Here is a 22,683-nt window from a genome sequence, read left to right on the forward strand (position 1 = left end):
ATAGATATCATATGTAAATTATCTTGAGGCTACATATTGAAGACACATGAAACAGAAACATAAATTTTGTTTAGACATGGGTCCCATCCCTAAGATACCTCTTATTATGTATATGCAGATATTCCAAAATGTAGAAATTGCAAACGTTTCTGGCTGTGCATTTCCACTAGAGTAGACTTGGCCTTTGTTTTCACTGTTTAACTGTAGCTGGGCTAAGTTCCTCTCTTCTGCTGCTTGGCATACTGTGTCCTCAGAGGCATCTGAGTGGCAAGTGATGAGCCCCTGTCCTTCCCAACCCCATGATTGTCCACGGTTATCTGAAGTGCCCAGCTATTGCTTTTAGGATGAAATATGAGGTTTTGTTTATTTTTGGAGGCAGGGTCTCCCTCTAGCCCAGGGAAGACTAGAGCCTTTGGTCCTCCAGTCTTGGCCTCCTGAATGCTAGGATTACAGGGTGACATGTGCTGCCACACCCAGAGGATACTGTTATTTTTTATGCTTTCTCAGTTCTATAATTTAGATTAAACATTACCTTCTATATGTGGTTTTAAAAGCTATATGTGAGATTTTTCACTGGCGTGTTTTCTGTGAGGCGTCCAAGCAATCCCCCAACTACACGGGCTGAGATGTTTGCTTTCCACGCTCTCACTAAGCCGGAGATGTAAGGATAGGCATCAATTGAACTCAAGTGATCTATAAAGATATGAGCAGATCACAGAATTGCCTCTGCAAAAAGAGAGAGAGAGAGAGAGAGAGAGAGAGAGAGAGAGAGAGAGAGAGAGAGAGAGTTGTAAGAGTTCTTTGTCTCTGGCCGTACCTAAATTCTCAGTAGCCATTGTGGTTAATGGCATGTTGGGGTCTAGCACCTGACTGTACCCTAATGATAGAGACCCCTAACTCACCCTCGTGGGGAAGTGGGGAGGAGACCGCTGCATGAGACAGAACTGTTAGCCCTTCTGGCAGCCAAGGACTAAGGCAGACTGTGGTGGAGGACTATGGGATGAGCCCAGATGTCTGACTGGCCCCACAAGAGCTGCCATGGTCTCTCAATCCTTTGAAACACTCTGTGCTTGCCTCCAAGACACCCATCAGTCTCCTCTGTTCCAGACTATTCCTCAGTGGTCTACTCAGTCTATGCTTCTGTCTCATCCTCCTATGGAATGCTGTCCTCCAAGGTTCTGGTCCAGCCCTCAGGTCTTCTCACTGTACCCATGGGAATACCTCCTTTACTCCAGGGCTTCAACTGTGCTCTCTGGCATGAGCTACACCCATCCCCCCCCACTCACTCACCCACTGTGGCATCCCCTAGAAGATGCCATTGATTAGGTCTGACTTGCAAAAATGAAGTGCACAGCTTATATACAGTTGCATACAGGATTTACATTTTGACAGACACAGACATCTGCATAAGTAGTCCTAGTAATATAGCTTGTCTTTGGGAAGAGTTGAGCAATTTGAGTGAGGTAGCATGGGGCCTGACTCAGGGAGCTAGAATCACAGTCCAAACTCCATGTGATCCAAGCTATATGGACTACCTTTGAGTCCGTTAGAACTATTATTGCCTCAGACCAGGCTATTTGTAAAGAGAACATAGCTAGGCATGATGGATCTCAACTTTAATCCCAGCACTTAGGAGACAGGCAGGTGTATCTATAGTGAGTCCCAGGCCAGCCAGGGCTGCATACTGAGACCTTGTCTCCAAAATAAGTAATAAGTAAGTAAATAAATAAAAATACAATAAGGACCATACTAGCTCAGGTCACCACAAACTCAAGGGCAAGTGTTAGGCATTTTGATGAGTGTTTTGCCTGCTAGTGAGCCAGCCTTTCTGAACGCCAGTTGTTCTGTTTTGGGTTCATTTTTAGATATGCGTCCCCTCTTGGTGCCAAGATAACCTTGTTTGATCCAGCACAGTACATGCACACATTCCAGTGCTGTGGGGAAGGAGGACAGAGAGGGGTTGCACTGTGCTTATGTTAATTTCTTACTTCTAAGTTTGCTTTAGTCCTCTTAGAGTGGAAAATTCTGGTGTCCTTGTGTTACAGTGCACAGTATAATAACTATCATTTTGTGTAGTTTTATGTGTGTGGATGCTTCACCCGCATGTATGTGTGTGTACCGTTTGTATACCTAGTGCCCAGGGAAGCCAGAAGAAAGCATAAGACACCCTGGAGTTAGTTATAGACAACTGTGAGCTGCCATGCTGGCCCTCAAACCTGGGTCCTCTGTAAGATGAGTAAGGGCTCTTAACAGACTCTCTCCTACCTTATCACTCCGTCTTTAAATCTTTAAGTAGGCCAGATAGTGGCCCATGCCTTTAATCCCAACACTTGGGAGACAGAGGCAGGCAGATCTCATTTACATTCAAGGCCAGCCAGGCTGTATTGTAAGACTCTGCCCACCAAACCACAGAAATGTGTGTTTATTTGGGTGGTGGGGCAGCATGCACACAGTCAAGTCTTTAGGCGTTGGTTCTCCCTCCTTGTTTTGAGGCAGCGTCTCTTGTTTCTGCTGCTTTCCTTCCTGCTCCAGCCTTACAGTCCTGCCGCCTGTTGTTCACGTACACGCTGGCCACACCTGGCTTTTCCCGTGGGCTCAGGGGCTGCAGTCAGGTCACCCAGCCTGCGCAGACGGTGCTTTCCCCCTGCCTGGCCAACTCCCTGGTCCCGCCATCTTTCTTCTGATAGGATAGGAATCTCAACTAGTTGAAGAAAGCTTCTATTTGTTTAAAACATGTGGTTCAGCTTTTCAAAGATCATAAAGGACCCTAAATTCAGAGGGCCGTGTGTATAAACTTAGGGGAAACATAGAAAAGAAATCCTCTCCCCAAAGTACATTCCCACACTAAAGGCAATGGTGTAAATGCACCCTGAGTGCTGGCATACAGGCATCCAGTGCAATCCAGTGATCTCTTCTGGGTCTTTTTCTGAGTGTATTATGTTATAATTAAGTCAGGATAGTCAACCAAGAAGAAAACAATTTTTCGCTGTTTTAAAATGAATGTTTAATACCAAGCAGATAATTTTTATTTTAAAAAACCTTTTCCAAAAATAAGAAAAAAAGTACCTTTGGTAGTAGATGAAACTGCATCACTGAAAGTGGTCCCTCACATCCTCACCCTGATGCGTTTGCTCTTTTCACGGCCTAGGGAATGGAGGACATTCTTCGATGCTTCATCAAAGAAGGCAATGCCGAAATGATCCGCCAGATAGAGTTTATCATCAAGCAGCTGAATTCCGGTCAGTCTTGTCTCTGTCTCACCCTTTGAATTGGTCACGTATGACAAAAAGATGTATAGGCTTTCTCACAGAGGGTTGTGATTGCTGCCTTGGGTATCGTTCAGGAGGCTTGAGTCAGATATGATAGTGCGCTTGTAATCCCAGCTCTAGAGGAGAGGCTGAGCCATCATGAGTTCAGGGCCAGCCTAGTCTATACAGAGTTTAAGGCCGGCCTAGACTACATAGCAAGACTCGATTTCAAAAAATAGAGAAGAAACCTTCAAAGAAAGCAGGGAGCCAAGTTCAGCACATGAAAGTTCAGTAGGACTGTTTGACCCATACAGGGCCGGCCCCAGGTCAGTATCTAGTACCAAACACACACACACACACATATACACACTCACATACACTCATGTCTCACACACACATACACACGTCACATACACACATGTCTCACACACACATATACACATGTCACACACACGCACATATACACACACACATGTCACACACACATACACACTGCCTCCTCCACACCACACACACACACTCATACACATCACCCACAGACATATACACACACATGTCACACACATTACACACACTTACATACACATGTCACACACATGCATGCTGCCCCTGCACACCACACACACACACACACACACACACACACACACTGTATACACACACACACATACACAGTATACACACACACACACACACAGTGGGCTGATAGAGTGAGGGAGATAGCTCTATCAGTGAAGTACTTGCCATGTACGATTAAGGACATGAGTTCGATCACTAGCACCCATGTAAAACAAGCCAGGCAGGGTGACACACACTTGTAATCCCAGAACTGGACAGTTGGAAACAGGCAGACCCCTGAGGCTCACTGGTCCCTCAGCGCAGATCCAAGAGAAAGACACTGTCCCAACAAGATAGACAGCTCCTGTCGAATGACATGCAAGGTTGACCCCCCGACCTCCACGTGTACATACATATACATGTGCGTGTATATCCTCCCCCGTGTGTAGACAAGTAGTCAAGGCCAGGTTGTCCAAGATTACCATGTCTTATCATAATAGAGATCTCTTATCACACGAGAGGTGTATGGTCAACAAAAAGGAGTTGGAGGCAATTACTGAAGCCTTCTCTACCCTTGTAAGATCCCTTTACGAGCCCCTCCTGTCCCCTCTTAAATCCTGCCCCACTGATAAGGATGATAAGGCCAACTTTCCCAGGTCCTATGGCCAGTTAGGGAGGCAGGTGCCAGTCCTTCTAGTGCCCTGTAGAAATGTCACCACGTCACCGTTCCAGAAAAACGTGTCTGTGCCACCTGGCAGCAGGCAGCTTGGCCCCTTTCTTCGCAGCCTCCTCCATGGCCATGATACACATCTGGCGAGAGAACGAGGGAAGAAGCCCTGTGAGAGAGATAAGGAATCCCCTAGCTCTTTCTGTGGACTCCTGACACGGGACCCTGGTACTCCCAACATCTGGGGACCAAATTTATTACCGATCTCTCCCCATGCCTTCCCTGGCAGCAGTTCAAGTGCACAGCTCCATTCAGCACACAACAATGACAAGAGTATCGCATGTCTCCTCACAAGTGAGCCGTTCACCCAGTGCACCTGTGAAATGCCCACTGGTAGCCATCTTCCACTCATGGTTCCCCGTAAGGGCTTTGCATACTAACATCATCATCCTGGCTGGGGACCAGGGGAGCTTTGAAATTCTCAGGTTATCCCAGCAAGGTAGAACACTGGTGAAGCCCAAAGGGAAATTTCAGCCTGGTACAGAAACATGCAGAGTGTTCCGCCAACAACAGTAGGGAGGTTTGTCCCAACTCAGATTCAGGCCACAACTCCAGCTATCCATGAGGGTAGCCAGCGCAATCATGAGAGAAAGGTCAGACACCAGCCAGTACACCAGCGGAGCAGGTTCCTAGCTTCAGGCCCTGCTAGTTACCAAGGGGAGACCTTTGTAAGGCCTGCACTGGCTCAGGAGCACTGGGAGAAATGGTTGTCCCATGAGAAGGAGGAGGAGGGAGGGGAGAGAAGGGAGCGGGGAGAAGGGAAAAGGAGGAGGGAGAAGAAGGAGGAGGAAGGAGGACCAGCTGAGGCCTGGTCATGGGTCTGGAGGGTTCTGGGTAGTCAGGATGTGTGAGCTAACAAGTTGAGAGATTATAGGATTTGGAGATTGGAAACTGGGCTGGGGAGTCAATGTAAGGAGTGCTGAGCTCAGGGGCCTTAACAAATGTGAACATAAGGAATATGTAATTGGTGACAGCCACCGTGCAGCGTGAAAGGCATCTTCTCACGGTGGACTGGAGCGTGCTGTCCATGGGCAGAGAAAGCGTGTTAGATGATTAAAACCCACCCAAGTGCAAGGTTTATTAGCTTGGCTCACACAATTGAAGATAGGTTGTCCCTACTAATTGTCCACCCACTACAGAGGCAGAGAGCCTGAGAGTTGTTCAGTCCACAAACTGGAATCCTCCAAACAAGAAAGGCCCCAATCTAAGGCTAAAGGCCTGGAAACTTCTGGAGCCATTGGTGTGAGTTCACACTGCAGGAACTAGAGCAGCCATAGACACCTTGCTTGGAAAGGACGGAGTTTGTACACGTGGCTGGCTTTTGCTCGTCTTTTCCCCGCCTGGGTCCCCAGCCTACTTGATGGGCCCGCTATGTTCAGGGAAGGTCTTCCATGCTCAGGTGCTGAGGTCCGTCCTCAGCATGGGGAGGGTCCTGAGAAAGGGGGATGGGAGCGGCGCTGATTCCATAATGACTGCAGTCAGTAGTGGGTACAAGCTCAGGGCTCTCCTTGCCCAGGGATTCTCACCATCTTCTGACCAGAGAGCCTGACCGGTATTGTATTTACTAAAGCCACATCATCAAGGCTTTGACCATTGTTAATATTTTTTTAGAAATCCTTAAATTTACATAAATTTTATGAATCCCAGATCATTAGTCCCAACCCCTGCCTCCTTCAAACAGACACTAAACACAAAGCCAAAGCACACTTCCTTATAGGTTCACGCACACTTTCTTCACAGGTAGCTGGGCACAGCTCCTGCGGTTTCCTGCTACTCTATAGTAACCTTTCATGTAAAACATAAAGGTGACAGACTACTAAGGTTAAAATAATTTCTTACAAAGTTTTAAAACTTACACAAATAAAGTAGGTATTGTCATCTCCGATCCTTCAAGGAGCGAGGAGGACGGAGTACTAACTTTTCATGTGCTTGCCCATGATCTTTTAATTCTCTAATCCTTATTTTCTATCCTAGCCTCCTATACTCTCCTGCTAATGACCTCTGTTTCTAGGTCATATACAAGCCTCCCTCCTGTAAGATAAGAACATCTATCATGTGCTTGTTTTCTATAGATTCCTTCTTTTCCTATCCATGCCTTTTCTCCCCGAGACTTCTCTAACAGTCTTTGATGTCCCCCTTCACCCTGCCTAATTAAAGCAGCAGTCATTGCATGAGAGGGTACTTGCGTCTCCTCATATAGTTCCAAGTTCAAGGTTTCAAAGTGAGCAATTTATACAAAGGACCATGTGTAGGCTTTTATGGCCTTTGTGGTTCTGTTGTTTAGATCCTGTCCTATGACCTTAAAGGCGAAGCAGAAGGCCTGTTCCTCATCCTCCACAGCCTCATGACCACCTCCATTCCTCATTCTTGAGAACCACATCTGTTTCGTTTATTACCTCTGAGTAATGGCGGAAGTATATTCCCCAGAAAGAGATTGAAAGTAAAATAGAAAAGATAGCAGATCAGCTCCAGGGCAACAGCAACCATCAGCACATGTGGGAATCAATGGCCTGTCGATATTCCAGGGGCAGGAACTGTGTCACACCTCCCCTTACGCATCCATGCCAGACTTGCCCTCAGGTGCGATCTTACCTGCCAATCATCTTAGCCAGTGTCCTGTATTAGGTACCTTTTGTTGCTCTGGTGAGATACCTGGCAGAAGCATGTAAGGAGGAGGGAGGGTTTGGTTTGCAGTTTGAAGAAACAGTATCACCGCAGCATGAGCTTGAGGGAGCTAGCCCCATTGACCTGCAGTCAGAAGCAGAGAGAGCTGAATGCTGTTACTTGGCTTGCCTTCTCTTTTCATTCAAGAATTCGGCCTGTGAAATAAGACTGCCCACATTTAAAGTATGACTTCCTACCCAGTTATTGCAATTTAGAAACTCCCTCACAGACCTTCCAGAGATATGTGTCCATGGTGATTCTAAATCTCATGACAGTCAAGATTAGCCATCAGTCTTCAGAGTGAGAAGTGAGCTTTACTTATCTCCTAAGCACTCTTAGTTCAGTTTGGTGATTAGCTTCCCAGGGGGCTTCCCAACAAGTCAGTAGCCATCTCTTTACTGGGAATAGGGTCTTCCACAGGGGGAGTACTGTTGGCAGCCTAGATGCAATGCCAAGGGAGAGACGATGGCTCAGAGAAGGCTTCATGGAGGAGAATGTAACTCATATTTGGGTGATGTCTACTGTGTACCTGGTCCAAGTGCTTGTTCTGCGTGCTGTAAAATTCTCCAAGTTCTTCCCTTCTTCCTTTCTCAGGGCCCAAGGAAGTAAGCAGTATGACCCCACTTGCCAGGTCAGGGAATGGCTCAGTCACTGCTTCTGAATACTATGGACTTGTGCATATGTGCAAACTCCACCGAGCTAGTAATGAGCCTCAGCCTTTTAGAACACCGCTGTGCCCACCCTGTGTTATATCACAGACCTGCCACTTTAGGCTGTCTACTGTAAGAGACCAGATAAGGGAGCTTGGAAGAATCAGGCTATGCCCTCCAGCCCCCAGTGAAGAACTGACAGTGCGCGCGCACGCGCGCGCGCGCACACACACACACACACACACACACACACACACACACCACTGACCATTTTAAGCACACAGCCTTAGTGTAAAGGCAAGCCCTTGCAGCTGCATGATAAATTTATGCTCCTACCTTGTGCTAGTGCCTGCTCTTACTCCCTTTGCTTGAAGGCTAGGTCGCAAGTTACACGGTGTGAAACTTCTGACACCCTCAACCCCCAAAAAGCTCTGAGTCAGAAACCGTCTTGGTTCAGGGGATTTTTCTGTTCTTCCTTCCAGGCTCAGTCATGCTGTGCACGGTAGCCGTCTCTCCTAGTGTAGCTCTGACCCAGTTTTGAAGGAAGGGCTCTTTCTCTCCCTTCAAAGCCCCACCATAGCATTTCTAGTGTAAGCTATATATCTTTCCTAGTATTCTCTTCCTTCACAAGACCAGCTCATGGCCCTTATGTGTCAGTCTCTGTATCTGTCTCTGTATCTGTCGCCCTGCACCCCTCCATCCCATTAAAGCTCATGTAAGGGTACCCTCATGTTAGCTCCTTACCCAGATCTACATCTTTAAGTTAGAACAATGGGGTTTAGAAAGCAGAACCACAAACAGGTCCCTGGGTCCTCTGTCCTCCACTTGTTACCCGTGAGTGAGGAGCGATGGTCCACAAAGCTGCCAAGAGGATTATGTGAAAGAGCACTGTTGTAGAAGCTAGCAGGCTTCCTAGGAGTCCACTGCTTCATTCGCCTGCACTGCAGCTCCTTCCAATGTTGTGTTTATAAGAATATGAGTAAATATGAACTGCTAAAAACAGAGTGTGTCTGGATCGCTAAGAGTGGTAGCAAACTGTGGCTGATTCGGGGTGGCCAAGAGAGTAAACGTGTGTACCAGTGAGTGATCAGGAGTGTGAAGGGCAGTGGTCAGGAGCAGTCAGGAGAGGCGGCGTGTGGTCAGCAGCATGACATATGATGCTCACATGGGTGCCCTGGATGACGCTCAGTGACCAAGTGACAAGCTTTGTGGTTTTTCTGATTAACTTATTTTTCTTCATAGAAGATTTACTGGATGGTGTTCTTGAATCCGATGATGACGAGGATGAAGATGATGAAGTAAGTTGAAGGCTCTTGAGATGACACCGAAAGCCCTGTCATACTCTTGTGTGTCCCTTCCGAGTCTGACCACTTGGGTAGAAGTGGTGTCTTCCTGCCTCCGTGCCTTTCCTTGAAGTTCTGGGGTTGGTGGAGATGCAGTGTGTGGTGGCTCTGTAGCCCTCACATGAGGCCTCTCTCGGGTGCCTGGCATCTTGCAGTGCTCCAGCCATAGCTGGGCTCGCCTAACCTTAAGCCTCAGGACACCGTCCTTCAGTCTTCACCTAGCCGGGGTGTAAGCCCAGTCCACACTGGGGCGTGCACACAGACCTCAGGACACGTGCACAGGTCACAGGTTTGACCTCCTCTCGATCCTAGGGAAGGTGAGGAGCAGTTCTTCTTTCCGAGTCTTTGCTCTGAACGGTTGTGAGCCCTCCGCTGTCTCTGGTGACAGGAGTCATGGCACATAGGCTCTGCACTAAGGGGTCCCGGTGTGGTTTGGAGCTGGCAGAACCAACCACTTTACATCCCCTGTTTATTTTTTTGTGGTAGGTTTGTTGGCTATGACACACCTGCCCCCTCATCCTCAGAAGTTAGTTGACATGCAGAGTCTCAGTGGGGTGGTCTAGAGGACAGTAACCTGGAGGCTACAGGCAGGGCTCACATGGCAAGCTTCTGGGTGACTTTCCCTTCAGAAGGACAGACATGCCACCCTATCATTCTTGTGACAATGTGGCTTGTCTTCATTCTGTGCCCGGGCAGCAGATGGGAATGTTGGGAACATCTCTTCTATTTGGGGTGCATCCCTCCATACAGAAATGTGGGAAGAAGGATTTGTAGTTGTGGTTCTGTTCTGTCAGTTTAAAAAGTGCTCCATAAAAGCTAAGCTTGTGTTCCCCACTGGCATGAGTGAGGCCATAGTTATTTAGAATCTGCCAGATGACTGACTTCCCCAACAGCCCAGTTCCCTGCCTGCCATTCCTTTTCTGGGCTGCAGATGGCACTAGTGGGCACTCTTCTCTTCCTGCCTGCTGGGGCAAGGGAGCCCCAGATCTAGCCACCATCCTCTCCATTGGGGACAGAGACCAGCCGTGTGCCCAGGGAAAGCTGCTATGGTAAATCTTGACTTAGCTAGGTCAGCAAACTTTCTGTAAAGGGGAAGGGTGGCCGTGTGTTGGGCTGGGAGGGTCACATGGTCTTAGTTTGAACCACTCGGTTCTGCCATTTAACATACAGTGGCTGTTGGGAATCCTGACTGTATTCCCCAACTATTTGTGAACAGTGAAAGAGTCAGGAGGCTATATAATTTTCATGGCATTTAATTTTGTTTCAAATACTTAAAAGCATAAAATGTCTTCCTCTCAATGTAAACCAACACAGTCCCCTGCATTCAAGGGCTGTTGCTGCCACCCCTTGGGTTGAGCTCAGCCACTGCTGAGAAAGGTGCCGCCTTTGTCCTTGACCCTTGACCCTTTATCACAGATTCGAGATAATCATTTTATTCAACTTTTTGGTCGTCTTGTCCATAGAAAGGTTCCTATCAAGTTCTGTCCTTTCCCCTTCCTGTGTCCCCTTCTTTGGGGACGTCAGTGTTTCTCTGGTGCTTTGATGGTTTGTTTTATATTGTTTGGAGACCAGGGTCTTGCTCTGTAGCAAGGCTTAACCTTGATCATGTCTCCTCTTGTCTCAGCTTCCCATGTGCTAGGATGGTCACTGCCTCCATGGGCTGACTTGTTCCATTGTTTTGCCACTAATCTGTTAGTTTTGAGTTAGAATAAGAGCTCATCTGGTTCAAGCCTGCTGCTCAAATACAGGGATCCAATGTGTGCACATTTCCCTTCAGCAGAGAGGCAGTCACATGGGCTGAGGTCTCTGGACTGCTGCTGCTCCTGTCTTGTCAGGGAGGGCATGTGCTGCTGTGAGGCCTGCAGAGGAGAGGTCTGGCTTAGCTAAAGCTTCCACATCACAGTGCCAAGTCAAGGAGGTCAGGGTAGGAACTCTTTTTTTTTTTTTTTTTTTTTTTTTTTGGTTCTTTTTTTCAGAGCTGGGGACTGAACCCAGGGCCTTGCGCTTCCTAGGTAAGCGCTCTACCACTGAGCTAAATCCCCAGCCCCCCAGGGTAGGAACTCTTAAGTGGGATCCTGGAGACAGAGACTAAAGCAGAAGCCATGGAGTGAGCCCTGCTTGTTGGCTTGTTCCTCGTGACTTGCTCAGTTTGTTTTTCTGCACCCCAGGCCCTGCAGACTTGCTTATAGGCCAGTCTGATGGAAACATTTTCTCAGTCGAGGTTCCTCTTTCCAGATAACTGTAGTTTGTGTAAAGCAGACAAAAGAAAAAAAAATAAAAACAAAACCTGGGCCAAGATTGGCACCTGAAGATACTTGTTAGAATCTGTTACACTTGTTACAGTAACTAAGTGGTGAGCAATAAAAGGACAGGACCAAGAGTAACACTGATGACTGGGGTAGCAGACCCTGGGTGACCCTCGGTGACCTTCTCAGTGAACTGCCAGAGTCTAGCAGGGCCCACCAAGGCCAGCCATCAGCTATAGCTGTCTGTTAACATTGCCGGGGAGGAAGAACGTGGCAGATCCTTCAGTTCAGGGAAGGTGTCCAGGACTGCTGAGAGGCACTGCTGGCGCTCCTTTCAGAGTGGCTCGGAAGCAGACGGGATTGTCCGTGTCTCTTACTTAGCAGTGAAGGAAATTTTAAAAACTTGACATTTAGACCCAGTGCAAAGGCTGAAGTCAGTGGCACTGCTTTTAGGCAGCCGCTTACTGACATGGCTCCGCAGAGAGGCCAGGCACCAGAAGATTTATGCAGCCTTGCCTTACATTGAGCTGAGAAGTACATTTGCAGCATTCTGCCTTCTGCCCTTAAAGTGCCTGGATGCAAAATCTAGCTTTATTTTCTAACATCTAAAACTGCAACTGTTTGTTTAATGTAGAAAAAAAACCCTCAAGTTTTATTGAATATCCACCCATTTATAAAAATTAAAAATTACAGAGCTAGCAAAATATCTTCTGACGTACAGACCACGTAAGGAACACTGTGATGAAGACAAACATAGCTGGGTGTAGGATGCTAAAACTCAGGAAGGAAGCTGAGGCAGGAGGATGTGGAGTTCAAAGCCAATATGGGCAACATATAGCAATACTTTGCCCCCCCCCCAATATTGTAAAGTTAAGGTAGACAGGGCTTAAAACAAAGCAAACATATAAAGGTACACGCCTGTGAGTTATAGATACACTTGTGCCCACACAGCAGAAAGGTGTGGAAAGCTGCACCCTTTGTGTTGACTTTAGGAACTGCAAAGGGGAAGAAGAATGAGGAAGTGTGGGTGGGAGGTGGAAAGGCCTGGGGCTCAGGCTGACCAGCAAGGGGAGAAGGGAAAACAGGACAGTGGATGTGGTAGGGCTGAAGTCAACGGCATCATCTGGGCTCTTAGGTTAAATGGGGCAAAGGCCACCCCCAGTAAAATGAAGAGTGAAGCAGGCCACAAGAAAACTCTCAGTATGTTCCCTTCTTCACACACTGGGGACATGCAGGGGAAGAGTAAGGATAAAGGCCATTTTGGTTTAGTTTAAGATGGGAAAACCAGACATATCCACCCGAAGCTGTCAGGAGATGTGAGGTAGGGAGCCGAAGGCCTCAAAGCCCAGTGTCCTCACTGTGGTCGTTGATGGCTTCCTCCTCTTTAAAGACAGAAAAAGGTTTCTCTCCATCCCTAGACCACGCTAGCCTCCAATTCACTGAGATCCACCTGCCTCTGCCTCCTTAGTGCTGGGATTAAAGGCGTGTGCTACCACGCCCAGCTCTGTGTCTCCTGAATTTCTTCCTAGGGGCTGGACCTGTGTATCCGCTGGTTACACAGACACAGAGGCCTGGGTTCAGTACTGAGCACCACAGAAACCATGCTTGGTGGTACGCACCTGTAATCACAGCCCTCAGGCGGACGGAGGATCAGAAGTTCAAGGCCATCCTCCTCAGTAACCTCCTCCCTCAGTTTAGTAGTGGCCTAGATTACTTAAGACCCGGTGGGAAATAAGAGAGATGGGGATGGGGATAACTTGCTTCTTAGATTCTTTTGGCCCATAAGGCTCCAGCCCCATTTAACTCTCGAGAGAAATAAAAGCATTGGGTAAGCTTGGAAATGCATTCTCGAGAATGGGCAATGCCAGGCAGTGGCTGGGCAGGGTTCAGATGCTCCCATATAGTGCCTGAAGACCATGTGGTCTCTCGTGCTTTTTTATGATTAGCATGTGTATAGTGTTATTCAGGGGCTGGCAGAAGATCCCAAGGCCAGGAGCCTCATTCTAGTGTCTTCACCCCAAAGGTTTCCTCAGTACCTGCTCAGATGAACTTACACGTGACTTAAATGGAAATAAATGTCTTCCTGGACTATTTGAGAAGATTGATTTGAAGACAAATATTCTCTTCCTCTTGGCAAAATAGGTTTTAGTGCCGTGGGCAGTCAGCCATGCACATTTACTTGTGGGATCTATGTAAATAACCCAGTTTCCTTCTGTCTTATCTTCCCTTCATTATGTATTGAACAAATATTTAAGGACCTTGAAGTTAACCATGTTCTAGGAAGTACAGAAGGGATTAAAAAAGAGATTCCATAAAAGTCTGTGTGGTAGATCTGTGGTTTACAATACCTCCGTGAAGGAGCTGGGGATGATCCAGAAGTTACTACTGTATAGTATCGTCCCATGGCAGCTTCTGCTCCAGCTCCTCACCCGTCTGTGCTCCTGCCTGTGCTCTGCCCTGTGGTCAGACACAGGAAAAGGTCACTCACCAAGGTCATGAAGCTAGTGAGCAGTGGAGCTGGGATTCCTACCTGTGTCACTGTGAGGTGACAAAGCATGCCCTGGGGTCCTCTGGTCAGACACTGCTAGGCTCAGGATAGGCAGAGATAGCAGAAAATTAACAAGCGTTCACAGGTCCGGAAAGGGGAAGGAAATGGAAGTGCTATGGTGGGAGGGGAGGTTCTAGAATCCTGGAAGGCAGAGGCTGGGTAGAGAAAAGCCTAGGGTGGAGAGGAAGTACAGTGGGTTGAAGGAGGACACTCAGCAGGGACAGGGGACTGCTTGATTCTCCACCTCAGCTATTATCCATATGTATGTGGGCTTCATTGATACATAGGCACACACATACAGTCCTCTCTGGATGTTTCCGTAATCGGTATTTTGCAGATAGAGCACTACTATGTACAATGTGGCCTTTTCCTTTGTTAATATCTTTGGAAATCTTTCTGAGTCAGCAGTGCAGCAAGCTGATGTTTCTCAGTGTGCCGGGTGCACAGTTGTCCAGACTTGGCTGCTCCAAGCTGTGCTTGAGAGAACATAGGCATCTCATTTGCTGGAGCTTTTATTTATACAGCTCTCGCTTGCTAGGTGAAGGATATGGCTTTGGTTTCCTTGGGGTGAGGGAGGGGAGCTAATTACAATAGATTTCTCCAAATTCATTTGTTTGTTTTTACTTTTAGACAGGTTCTCATGATGCCCAGACTGGCCCTGAACTTTGTATTTACTTAAAGGTGTTCTTGAATTGTCATTCTTTTAATTGGCTAAGATGCTGTTGCTGCATCATTTCCTATGACCCTTTTTGTTTCTGTAGGGTCTGTAGTGATGCCCCATTTATAATATGAGGCATCTCTCTTCTTGGTGTGTCAGGCAAAGGGCTTTATAGTCTCGTTCATCGTTCTCAGAGCCAGTCTTTTTGTTTTGTTAGTTTTCTCTCTTTTTTTTTTTCATTTTCTCTATCTCTGGTTTTTATTTCCTTCCTTCTGCTAACATTAATTTTAACTCACTTTTCTTTTTTCTGGTTCCTAAAGTATAAAGTTAGGTGGACTTGGGGTCTTTTTACCTGGATGGTTACAGCTCTGTTTCCCTCTGAGCACAGCGTCTGCATAAGTTTGGTTTATTTGTCTCTAAGAGTTTTCTAGTTTTATTCAGGATTTCTTCTTTGGCTCATTGATGAAGAATATTTTTTATAAAGCCCCTCCTAACAGGGAATTAGCTCCTGAGAACCTGCTATCCAGGGCGTGGTGCCCTCTTCCTCACCTGTTTGTCTGTTCTGTGTGTCCTGAATCTCCTGAGCCACATGCACTCCCTGGTGTGACATTGCCACCCTTTAGGCCGAAAGCAAAGGAGCCAGTTGACCATGGCATGAAACCTCAGAGCCAGAATAAAGCTTGGCTCCATTAGCCTCACTTTCTCAGGTGTTTGTCACAGACAAAAGTAGTGACAGGCCTGTGTGTCACTGTCTCCCTCCCGCAGTCTGTGGTGTCACCTGTCCCTGCTGCTGCACCTTCTGTGCAAATGTCAGAAGTCTGGTTGTTCCAGGATTCACCATGCGCGTCAACAGATGCAGGCAGAACTTTAAATATTTCACTTGAGTTTTGTTGCCAAGTGTTGAGGAGCACAAATGATCCTGACGAAGACCACAGATGCCCCGTCAGCCACTGTTGACCCTGGGTATCTTCAGAGTAACCGGTGCATACATCTTTCTACAGACTGTTGGCTCCACTGCTGTTTGCAGCTTTGCCTGGATTCAGAGGCTGCCGTCCCGGCCTGTTTCCTTTCCCGATAGATCCCCATCAACACAGTGCAGTGGGGTTCGCTACACAAGGTGCTCGTGCGTCTGCTGCCAGGGTCTTCTGTACGTGCAGTTTCAAAACTTTTGCAGGCATGGGCAATTTTAGATTTACAGGAAAAAATAGTGCAGAGATTCTGTGTGTCCATCGGATGGCTCAGGGATGCTTAAATTTCTAGTTTAGTTTGAAAAGTTACAAAATATATACATTTTGAATTTTTTACTTTTAAAGAGTTCAGCACATTTTGTTTTGATCCTTTTCTTTTTAAATTCTGAATAATTGTTTTCAAAATTATTCTCTAACTTAACTGATATTATAATTCTGTTCAAACATCTTCTGTTACCTACAGTTATAATAGAAATCTGGGAAAGAGGCCAGACATATGGTGATATGCACCTTTAATTCCAGTACTAAGAAGGCAGAGGCCGGCAGATCTCTGTGAACTTGAGACCAGCCTGGCCTACACAGTGAGTGCCAGGCCATGCAGAGCTATCCAGTGAGACCCTGTCTCAAATAATAAATGAAAGAAAACTAGTGAAAGGTAGCTTTCATCATATTTTCAGGGACATGTAAGAGATGTGTGTACAGGTGTGTATAGATGTGTATGTGAGAGGGATGTGCGTACAGGTATGTATAGGTGTGTATGTGAGAGGGATGTGTGTACAGGTATGTATAGGTGTGTATGTGAAGAGGGATGTGTGTACAGGCATGTATGTGTGTACAGGTGTGTATGTGTGGGGAGATGTATGTACAGGTATGTGTAGGTATGTATGTGGAGGAGTGTGTGTACAGGTGTGTGTGTGTGAGGGGGGGTGTGTACAGGTGTGTATGTGTGGGGAGATGTATGTACAGGTGTGTGTATGTGGAGGAGATATGTGTATAGGTGTATATGTGTGTGGGGTGTGTGTACAGGTGTGTATATGTGGGGTATGTGTGTATAGGTGTATATGTGTGAGGTATGTGTGTACAGGTGTCTGTGTGTGGGGTGTAGTGTGTTTGTGTGGGAATATGTATACAGGTGTGTATGTGGGGGGGATATGTGTGCCGGTTTGTATGTGTGTGTGGTGGTATACAGTTGTATGTGTGTGGGGTATACAGGTGTGTATGTGTGGGAATATGTATACAGGTGTATATGTGGGGGGATGTGTGTGTAGGTGTGTATGTATGGGGTGTGTGTAGAAGTGTATACATGGGGGGATGTGTGTAGAAGTGTATTATGTGGGGGGGATTGTGTAAAGGTATATATGTGTGGGGAGATGTGTGTAGTTATGTGGGGGGTATGTGTGTGCAGGTGTGTATGTGTGGGGTTATGTGTGTATGTAGGTGTGTATGTAGGTGTAATTGTGTATGTGTATGTAGAGGAGTTTGTAGTATGTGTGTATGTGTATAGGTTTGTAGTGTTGGGCCTGTATATGTGTGTAGATATGTATGGGTATCAGTGTGAATGTGTATAGGAGTGTGGGGGGGTGTGAGGGTATGTGTGTGTAGGTGTGTATATAGGTATGTATGTGTTGGTATGTGTAGGTGTGTGTGTGGATGTATGCATGTGTGTGTATGTGTACATGTATATACTTATGTATGCACAAGTGCCCTGGGTATTAAGTGTGCAGGTGTATATGTGCAGGTGTGTGTGTATGCACATGTAAGATAAGATTGCATTGCGACCTGGGGCACACCTAATTAGATTAGGCTGATGACCAGTGAGCCTTTGGGATTCCCCTGCCTCCGAATTCCCAGCAGAGATTATGAGCATGTTCCCCGACACCCGACTGTCTTTGGTGAGTTCTGAGGACTGAGCTTGTGTCCTCACACTTAAGCAGTAAGCACTTGATGGACTAAGCTCTCTCTCCTGCTCATGATTTCCATTAAAATTATTCTTAGATTTATTTATTTTATGGGCATGAATGTTTTGCCTGCATGTGGTATGTACAGCAGGATATCCCAGAAGTTGAGAAGAGGGTTCAGATCCCCTGTGAGTGGAATTCTAGATGGTTGTAAGCCACTGTGTAGATGGCACACTGGCAACTGAACCCTGATTCCTGGTTGTCTGCAAGAGTAACAGTGTTAACTGCTGAGCAGTTTCTCCAGCTCCATATTTTCCATTAAAAAATTAATCTGAGTTCGAGCCCAGCCTGGCCTACAGAGCTAGTCCAGGACAGCCAGGCCTGGTTACACTGAGAAACCCTGTCTCAAAAACAAAATCTATCAATCAATCAGTAAATAAAGCCCCACCCAGTCCACGTGACCATGTCACTGCTGACTCATTTCTATCTTGCTTCAAAACCAAACACGAGTAAATTCAGATGTGGGTCATTTAAGTATAATTGCCAAATTAATTGTATTAGTGTTATAACTTGCCCAGTGAAGTTAAATCAGAATTAAATGCACAGAACCTAGAAAACCTCAAGCTGACAAGATGGCACAGCTGGTAAAAGCACTTATGGTACAAGCCTGACAAACTGAATGCTTGTCCTCTGATCTCCATGCTAAGGCATGCACTCCCCCTCCCTACATGCACATACACATGAACATGCAAGTGTGTACGTGCACACACACGCACACATACCATATACACAAACACAGACTACACACACACACATATGAAGGCACAGTGGGTCAAGGCATTTGTCTCACAAACCTGCTGACCTGAATTTAATCTTCCAAAGACATGGAAAGGGTGGAAGGAGGGAACTCTACAAAATTGTCCTCTCATCTCCGTGTGTACACCGTGGCATGCGTGCCTACACGCAACCATATTAGCTGATTAATTTTAAAGATGGATGTCAAATGGCTCATCAGATAAAAGCTCTTGCCCCACACAGCCTAGTCGCTAGGTTTTGATCCCCAGAATTCATAGAAAGGTAGAAAAACAGAACTGACTTTCACATGTGCACTGTGGTAAGTATACCAACATACATAAGCGTCACACACAACAGTAATTATTTTAAACAAAGAAGACTAAGATCTGAGCCTAGAGAGGGGCCTATTGGTTATCATGACTGCCTCTAGTTCCAATAACCCAGTACCCTGTTCTGAACTCCTTGGGCATTCACATGAGAACAAATCACACAGAAAACCACACACACACACACACACACACACACACACACACACACACACACACACACACACATCTTATAAAAAAAATTTCTGGTGGTGGCACATAGCTTTGATCCTAGCACTCAGCTTTTGAGGAAGCAGAGGCAAGAGGATCTCTTGAGTACGAGAACAGCAAACTACACAGAAAAACCCTGTCTCCAAAAAACAAAACAAAATTTCTTGTGAGTTAAAAATGACATCTTCCAAAGATGAAGAAACTCAGACAAGGAGACAATGAAAAGGACAGATACCCACATGGACCTGGGAGATGAGTCTAGGACGCTGGCATAGTGACAGTGCAGGTTCAGACAGAACAGAAGTTTGTGTCTTTTGAGTCCTTCCTGTCCCAGCCATAACCTGGAGGGACATCTACACATGGGGCACTCTAGAACATCTTGTCCCTGGAAGGAATACAAACATCATCTTCTTTGGTAGTTCCTCTGAAGTGATGCTTAGGATGATCTTGGTGTTCATATCTCCTGCCCTAGAGTTCTGTTCCTGAGAACTCTCAGGTTTTGCTTGGGAAGCAACTCCTTCCATTGGTCCTGCATTCTGAGCTCTTTGTGGTAGACCTAATGATCCACCATGTTGTCTCTTCTCTTAGGGAATGTAGAGCCCCGCATCAGCACTCAGGCCTTGCCAGATATGGAGGCACAAGAGATGAGATTACATAAGAAAATTCTACACTTTGCTAATTTCACAACACCATTTTGTGCCTTCCATTTACACAAACTTCTAGAGAGCCAAGCACTCAAGATCTCTAATGTTGCCTCTTGTTGGGGAAGACAGCAAATTCACCTCTACTTTTTTATGACTCTCCTCCTGGTCCATTGGCATGGAGGAAGGATAGACCATTGAGTAGGGCTGTGGCTGACCCTCCTGAGATCTTGGCAAGCTCAGTCATGACCATCTCCTATAGTAAACCGAAATTTGGGAAAAGCTAGACAATAAAGCACTATGAGATCTTTATTTTTAAATCCATTCTGTCTCATCACTTAGAGAAGAACTTACATTATCCTCTTTAGATATATTTCACCAACATACAACCCCAAGATAGCATCCAAAGCAAGGCCAGGCTGGGGTGGTTTTTATTATCTTCTTGTATGCGCAGGCTTCAGTAATGGATGACCAGCAGCAAAGCTTGCAAGCTGGTCCCTGGGTGTCTTAAGGTCTTGGGATTTGCTAGCCCTCTTCTCCATCATCACTGTTGTTTCTAACCTGCCATACTGGGCTGCGCAAAAGCACTTGTGTGGTCTGCTGTTTCTGCGGCCCATCGTCTCTTGGTTCAGGAGGAAGCCCAGGTACCACAGAGAAGCCCTGATAAGGATGTGGCCGCCAAGGCTTTAACATTCCACATACTAATAGAAAAATGTAAGGTTCTGTAAAACTACAGATCCGGAGACACGCACTACTGAATGGTGGTTTTGTAGGCTGAGGACAGAACATGTTTGCAGAGTGGCTGTCAGGTGTACACAAGGTCCCAGCACTGCATAGACCTGTCATGGAGGTACTCATGGAGGTACACAGCTATAATCCCAGCTCATACTGAGTGTAATGCTAGCCCTAGCTACACGGGACCCTGTCTACAAAAAAAAAAAAAAAAAAAAACCAACAACAACAAAAAAAATCGTTTTGTCTTCTTGTTACCCAAAAGGTAGAGACATGCCATGACACATGGGACCATGCAGAAGGGGGTAAGAAGCAAAGGGGGAGTAAGGAGACTTAAGAGCCTTGACTGTGATTCCATGAGCAAAGCAGACTTAGGATTGTTTGATTTATTCTGGGGGGTGGGGGGTGTATATTGGTCTGATACCTGTCCCCTTGTTAGGGTACAGACTTAGGATTGTTCGATTCATTCTAGGGAAGCGGGGGAGGGTATATTGGTCTGACACCTGTCCCTTGTTAGGGTTTCAGTTGCTATCATAAAACATGACCAAAAGCAAGTTAAAAAGGAAAAGGTTTATTTCCGCTTCTACCTTGTAGTCCACAATCCAAGTCTCAAGGCAGGAACCTGGAGGCAGGAACTGATGCAGAGCCATGGGGGATCACTGCTGAGGGCTTGTTCTCCATGGCTTGCTCAGCCTGCTTCTTCAGGACCACCTCCCCAGGGTTGGTACTACCTACAGTAGGCTGGGCCTTCCCTATCAATCATTAGTCACTAAAGGGCTGCAGACCTGCCTACAGACAGGCCAAAATATGGAGGCATTTTCTTAATACTTCAAAGTTTGGGCCAAGTTAACAAAAACTAACAGCACAGCACAGTAGATGGGTAGTTTCCAGGGATAGAGAAAAGAACTGGGGTGTGTTCTGTGTTGTTCGGTTTCCAGGTACTTTAGGCACTGGCTAGCAGGGAGGGGCGAGGTTTGCAATGCTGCAGACATGAGAGCATTTAGTAGAGGCCATACAGACATGGTTACCCTGTGACTCACACAGCCTGCCCCACTGAGAGCTCCATGCTCACCTCCACACTGGTCTCCCAGATCCTCTCCTGTTTTCCCCACATTCTCTACTGCTGCTGCCAGAGCTGGTACAGTTGTCACCATGGCAACTGGTCACAGCTCCTCCACATTCACCCACATCTTTTTTGTTGTTTTGCTTTCAGTTTGTTTTTCGAGACAGGGTTTCTCTGTGTAACCCTGGCTGTCCTGGAACTGAGTCTGTGGAGCAGGCTGGCCTTGAACTCAGAAATCTGCCTGCCTCTGCTTCCCACATCTTTCAAAAATAACTCTTATCAAAGGTTAAAGGAAGAACTTAGCATTTTCTTAGAGAAGGCTGGAGCCCAGCCTGATCTAGTGGCTAGGAGCACAGCAGCCAAGAGCACACACAAAGTCGGGACCCATTAGGATTGGGAAGCACGCTAGTGTGACTTCAGAGGCCAGTTTTCCTGGAGACCCAACAAGCACTCGCATGCAGTGCCCAGGGAGACCATTGGCCACCTGGAACTGGAGTCAGGGCTAGTTGCTAGCCATCTTGCAGGTGCTGGGAATGAAACCTGTGTCCCCTGGAAGAGCAGCCGGGACCTTTAACCAATAAGCCACCTCTCCAGCCCCAAGGGGAGTAATTTTAAATGGGAAGCACACTGTCTGTTCTAGCTAGAAGAGGAAATGAATGGTTAGTCCCCTCCCACTGATCTGCACTTCAGGGCAGTGACAGTTGGGGACTCATAGTCTCAGTTCCCCTCCAACATCTTCACCCACACACAACCTGCAAGTTTCTTCAGGACAGGTGTCCAAAGAGCCCACAGTTAGACCTTCTCCATGAATCCCCTCCGCTGATTGTCGCCTGCTGTGCCTTGGTATGGGGTAGTCTATGCTTTCAGCTTCCCAATACTTAGCCATTTTACTCACGGGGCTTTGCCACAATCCAGTCAGGTCCATGAAGATGCCATTGCTTCCCAGTTAAGGCTTCTGCACGTTCCTGGCTCCTGTGAAGTTCCAGGTACACGTGTTTCTGCAGCACAGCTCCTGGGCTCCCAGACCGTGGCCGGGATGAACTGCCCAACTCACCGACTCGGCTGTGGCCCGAGCTTCCACTCTGGTTTCCATGGAAATAGACATCAGACGGCTCAAGACGAGCGAGATGCGGGCTGAAGACACCTCAGGATTCCTAGGCATTTGCAGACCATTTTCATATGTCTGATATCATTTCGATAGAAACCAGGAAAGGCCAATCCATACTTTAAATGGCTTTTTCTCTCTTATCTAATATTTTAGATAAGTAGTGGATGGGCTCTTCTCCTTGGCATAGGTATTTTGGGGTAATCATCCAGTCTGTGTGTAAACTATATTTATCATTCTAAAGTGAATTTTATTTATTCTTTGAAAATTCCAGGGTTGGGGATTTAGCTCAGTGATAGGCCC

The 22,683-nt window shown here is 46.7% G+C and overlaps 1 protein-coding gene and 1 long non-coding RNA gene across 26 annotated transcripts in view; one reads left to right on the plus strand and one right to left on the minus strand.

Annotated features, from left to right (window-relative positions):
* Armc9 (armadillo repeat containing 9) overlaps positions 1-22,683 on the plus strand; it is a 126,098-nt gene that overhangs the window by 57,193 nt on the left and 46,222 nt on the right. For all 21 annotated transcript variants that reach the window (XM_039083408.2, XM_039083409.2, XM_039083412.2 and 18 more), the window contains 2 exons: positions 3,149-3,239; positions 9,090-9,145. In XM_039083408.2, coding sequence (XP_038939336.1) covers positions 3,149-3,239; positions 9,090-9,145 — 147 coding nt within the window. The remainder of the gene's footprint in view (positions 1-3,148; positions 3,240-9,089; positions 9,146-22,683) is intronic.
* The window catches only part of LOC102548542 (uncharacterized), a 96,072-nt gene continuing 73,389 nt past the window's right edge, over positions 1-22,683 (minus strand). For 4 of the 5 annotated variants that reach the window (XR_005489273.2, XR_010055047.1, XR_010055048.1 and 1 more), the window contains exon 4: positions 1-22,683. This exon is cut by the window's right edge and continues 8,489 nt beyond it. This is a non-coding gene — a long non-coding RNA (uncharacterized LOC102548542). The other variant, XR_005489274.2, reaches the window with a different exon arrangement.

This window comes from Rattus norvegicus, chromosome 9 (genome assembly GCF_036323735.1).
Source record: "Rattus norvegicus strain BN/NHsdMcwi chromosome 9, GRCr8, whole genome shotgun sequence".
Classification (NCBI taxonomy): domain Eukaryota; kingdom Metazoa; phylum Chordata; class Mammalia; order Rodentia; family Muridae; genus Rattus; species Rattus norvegicus.